Below are 5224 nucleotides of genomic sequence, written 5' to 3' on the forward strand. Positions count from 1 at the left end.
ATTCAAATATAAAGTTACAAATAAAAAATATCACAGTGATAAGCATAGTTATAAATATAACATAAATATAATAATTAATTTGAAACAAATCATTATTTTTTTTAAAGTACACAAAATACATTAAAATAACAGTAAAAAAACAAGTAAAACTAGGAATAAATATAGGAATTGTTGAAATTAGTTTGAAAATAAAGGTTAAAAAAATTAATATATGGATTGTTAGAGAAAAAAAATGAATACATGGATTGTTAGAGACGAATAAATAATTTTTTTTTTATTTGCATTCAAATGATAATAGTGAAGAGGTTGGTAAAGAAGATAAAAATAAGGGAGTGAGAAAAGAAAAATAAAAATAAATGGGAATGTGAAGAATTAGAAATCAAATATAAGAAGGAAAAAATGAAATAAATTAAAAATAGGCATATAAAAAATAACATAAATTAAAGATTAAGAGAGAAAGGAAAGTTGTTAGTTGAAGAAAAAAGAAGCAAAATACGGTTGTTTACAACCAAAAGTAGAGCTCATGTAAAAATTTAATATAAAAAATATAATGGTGACGATGTTACTCATGGAGAGGGAGAGATATGGAAGAGTCCATACTATCATAGGACTAAATTTTTTTCCGTAATATTATGTAATCGTGAGACACACGTTTTTTTGGACACTGAAAATTGACATCTAAATTATACCTATTTTGTGACATTTATAATAGTATAGAAACCTATCTTTTTTCTTTTGAGTTTTGAAGATTGAAAGCTGAAATCTTTTCATGTCGATCAGACTATGGTTCATTTATCACTTTATCTAAAAAGTTTTTCAAAGTAAAAAAAAAAGAAAAAAAAAAAGAAAACCAAATGTTATGTGGCTTGAAATGTCGTGCTTCCCTTCAAATGGCTATATGCCATCTTCTCCAAATAAAGACCAACCGTTCCTTCTTCCCTTAGCCTCCTCCTCTCTATAAGCCCAATGCATCGGCTAAGCCTTTCACTCTGTTGAATTGGTTTCCTTATCCTTCCCCTCCGTCAATAATCGAGCTCAGTTCCGCCATTGTTATATAACTAAGAAGCTCCAACCTTAAGCTCCATATCCAGTGTAAAAATGGAAGGCGCTCTCTTCCCTAACAGATGCCCACTTCCAGTGAGTAGACCCATTCAACCAAATCAAACATTGAAGTTCAATTCAACGACTTTTCCTCCTCCTCCTCCTCCATCGCCGCCCTCTTCCTCATTTCCGATCGATACCCTTCTTCAGCATCTTCTTCAATTGTCTCTGTCTCCCAATGACACTGCCCATAAGCTCAAACCTGTAAATGTTGCGCAAAAAAATGTTGCCCATTTTCCTTCTCTTCAAATTTCAGTGGATTCAACTAAGACACGGAGAGAAGGGGCTCAGTTGAAGAAACCCATCTTGAATTCAGCTCCGCAATTTGAGAACAATGTCGAGGAGATTCGAGATGGGCCTCTTCAATTTCTCTCCAAAAAGAGTATGAGCTTGCTTAATTCCATCGCTGAACAGCCTTTTGATAGCTTGAATGCTTTCTTTGATTCTGTCAAGTTTGAGTTGCTTGAAGTTGATTTGGTTAGTCTCCTGAAAGCGCTAGACGTTTCCGGTAGTAGCGAGAGAGCTATTTTGTTGTTTGAATGGGTTGTGTCGAACTCTGTCTCTGGAGATGTGAAACTAGATAGTAAAGCTGTTGAACTCATGATAAGGATTCTTGGAAGAGAATCAAAATATTCAATTGCACTTAAACTGTTCGATGAAATTCCCATTGACAAATACTCGCTTGATGTTCGTGCTTGCACCACCATTCTTCATGCTTATTCTCGCAGTGGCAAGTATAAGCAAGCCATTGCCATGTTTGAGAGAATGAAGGACAATGGCCTTTCTCCAAGTTTGGTTACTTACAATGTCATGCTTGATGTCTATGGGAAAATGGGTCGTTCTTGGGATAAAATTTTAGGCTTGTTGGATCAAATGAAGAGTGAAGGTTTGCAATTTGATGAGTTCACTTGTAGTACTGTGATATCTGCGTGTGGAAGAGAGGGCTTAATAAATGAAGCTAAAGAATTTTTTGTTGAGTTGAAGTCCAATGGTTATGAGCCAGGAACTGTCACTTACAATGCTTTACTTCAAGTGTTTGGAAAAGCTGGGATTTACTCAGAGGCCTTAAACATCTTGAAAGAAATGGAGGACAATAATTGCATCCCAGACTCTGTTACTTACAATGAGCTTGTAGCAGCTTACGTTCGGGCAGGATTCTACGAGGAAGGAGCTGCTGTAATTGACACAATGACATGCAAAGGTGTGATGCCAAATGCTGTGACTTATACTACTGTCATAAATGCCTACGGTAGGGCAGGGAAGGAGGTGAAGGCATTACAATTATTTAACCAAATGAAGAAATCAGGATGTGTTCCTAATGTGTGCACATATAATTCCATTCTTGCTCTGTTGGGAAAGAAGTCGCGGTCAGAGGAAATGATAAAGATACTTAGTGATATGAGAATAAATGGTTGTCCTCCAAACAGAATAACATGGAACACTATGCTTGCCATGTGTGGGGATAAGGGGAAGCACAAGTTTGTGAACCATGTTTTTAGGGAGATGAAAAATTGTGGTTTTGAACCAGGTAGAGACACATTTAACACTTTGATTAGTGCATATGGCCGTTGTGGGTCAGAGCTTGATGCAGCGAAGATGTATGATGAGATGATTAAAGCTGGATTTACACCGTGTGCTACAACTTATAATGCGCTTCTGAATGCTTTGGCTCGGCGAGGGGATTGGAAAGCAGCAGAATCTGTCTTACTGGATATGAGAAACAAGGGATTCAAACCTAATGAAACCTCATTCTCATTGATGCTCCATTGCTATGCAAAAGGGGGGAATGTGAGAGGATTAGAGAGGATCGAGAAAGACATTTATGATGGTCAGATCTTCCCCAGTTGGGTTCTCTTGAGAACCCTCATTCTTGCAAACTTCAAGTGCAGAGCAGTTAGAGGAATGGAAAGGGCATTTGAGGAGTTGTTGAAGAATGGATACAAGCCTGATATGGTTATATTCAACTCTATGCTATCAATTTTTGCTAAAAATAACATGTATGAAAGGGCCCACGAGATGTTGCACTTGATTCGTGAAGGTGGACTGCAGCCAGATCTGGTCACCTACAATAGCTTAATGAATATGTATGCCAGAAGAGGAGAATGCTGGAAAGCAGAAGAGATCCTCAGGGGACTTATAAAATCTGGTGAAAACCCCGATCTTGTGTCATATAACACCATAATTAAAGGCTTCTGCAGACAAGGGCTCATGCAAGAAGCAATAAGAATTATGTCAGAGATGACAGCTCGAGGGATTCGTCCTTGTATATTCACTTACAACACTTTTGTCTCGGGGTATGCAGGACGCAGAATGTTCGCAGAGGTAGATGAAGTCATAAGCTACATGATTCAGAATAATTGCAAACCCAATGAACTTACTTACAAGATCATAGTGGATGGTTATTGTAAAGCAAGAAAATATCAAGAGGCTATGGATTTTGTGTTTGGGATAAAGAACATCGACGATTCATTCGATAACCATTCCACGCAAAGACTTGCTTCCCATGTAAGGGACTTGATGAATTCTTGATCTCTCTAGGTATTCCTGCTTGTAATTTCTTTGTTCATTTATAGAGATATATAATAACCATTACAAAACATCAAGCACCTTAGCAGCTCATCTGTAATTCTTTTCTGGTTAGTCACTTGATGTTTCTGGTAGGAATATATGAGTGATTATGAATTCATCTTCATCAAGTTTTGCAGCAGTCTCAGTTTCAAAGTTATCACTTAGCAATGAACATCTGCTGGTATATAAGTATTTACATGGAGTATCTAAATAAACATATTGTCCCTATATTCTTGTTTTGATCTCTCTCTCCCCGTCTCTCTCTTTTTTCTTTTTCAAGGGAAGTAATTTAGTTCGTTTAATTTAAAGAATGCAATCTTTAATGGTAAAAGATGGTGTGTGATCTAGGAATTTTTGTTTGAAAAATTAAGACTAAATAAACTCGTTCAACTTCATTTCCAAGTAAAAGTATTGGGACAGGAAAACCTTGCGAGAGCCATAAAATCAGGACTTGAAATGTGTTTAACTTTAATGCACTAACAAGTAGAAAGGAATATGGTTTTCTATAATTGGTCATCTTAGTTTAAATTGGTCAGTTAGCTTAATGTTGGATTAGATGAATGCAAGTTTTTAGTCTGAGTTTATAGCTGATGGACAGGTTACTGGAAATCGTAGTGTGTTCTCTGGAAGGTATGATCGACATTTATGTAACTTTCTACATCTTTGCATTTCATTTCTTGTGACAATTTAGTTTCACTGTGAGTTTTTATAATCAGTTGGAGTTTTAAGAATTCTACTCATACAAGTTTTCATGAATGGTTTCTTTTCTAAACATGAGATGAATCTTCAAAGAATGGGGATAGAGGATAGGTTACATGAGTAATCTTGTGCCTATGTAAATGAACACTCCTTTACAAGTAGAGCAGAACTATCATAAATAAAAGGCTTTCTGACAATGATGGATATTTTGTTCCCTTACCATGTAGTGATTGACACTGAAAGGGATTGATGGAATTAGTGCAAGTTTCTTAAGAAATCATCCCGTGCCGGAACATCCATTTTGCAATTTCTATCAAGTTGCATCGAAGAATGACCTTTCTGTTCTTATATTCTATTATTCTCATTTCAGCTAAGAAATCCCGTCTAGGTTTCCCTTTTCCCTCTTGACTTGACGGAGGATGTTGAATATTGGTGCTTTTCTAAATGTTTTTTCCTATCTTGTAATCACTACTTTCTACCCTCAATTATATGGCCAAATTCCTAGGAATGTCAAATGGTTTGCATGGATAGTGAGAAGCATATCATAGAAATCTTTTGATGCAAAAATTTTTCTATTCGTATCACTAAAATTTAGAAGATGTGGGTTGCCTTTGAGGTATTAGGATGCACCAACCACAGGATTTTGTACTATGACAGTATTCTTGGAATGAAGGATCAGGCTTATTGTTGTAATTGTGCTTGTGGTGCAATGTGGGGAAGGTATTTTGACTGCTTTTGAGGCTGTAAAAGACGAATTCTTAGGATTCTTATGATTCCCAGATGCTATATTTTAGGTATTTTGGAGATCTAGTGTGTATATTGTCCTCTAAAGGATGGACTGTAATCTTCATGCTCA

General features: G+C 36.2%; 1 protein-coding gene across 1 annotated transcript; it reads left to right on the forward strand.

The window, feature by feature from the left end:
* Positions 1-820: 820 nt before the first annotated feature.
* On the forward strand, positions 821-3808 carry LOC120080074 (pentatricopeptide repeat-containing protein At2g18940, chloroplastic). Its single transcript, XM_039034627.1, has one exon. It carries the CDS (start codon positions 1099-1101, stop codon positions 3628-3630), a length of 2532 nt encoding a protein of 843 aa, XP_038890555.1. The 5' UTR covers positions 821-1098; the 3' UTR covers positions 3631-3808.
* The last annotated feature ends 1416 nt before the right edge of the window (positions 3809-5224 follow it).

This window comes from Benincasa hispida, chromosome 6, assembly GCF_009727055.1.
Source record: "Benincasa hispida cultivar B227 chromosome 6, ASM972705v1, whole genome shotgun sequence".
NCBI lineage: Eukaryota > Viridiplantae > Streptophyta > Magnoliopsida > Cucurbitales > Cucurbitaceae > Benincasa > Benincasa hispida.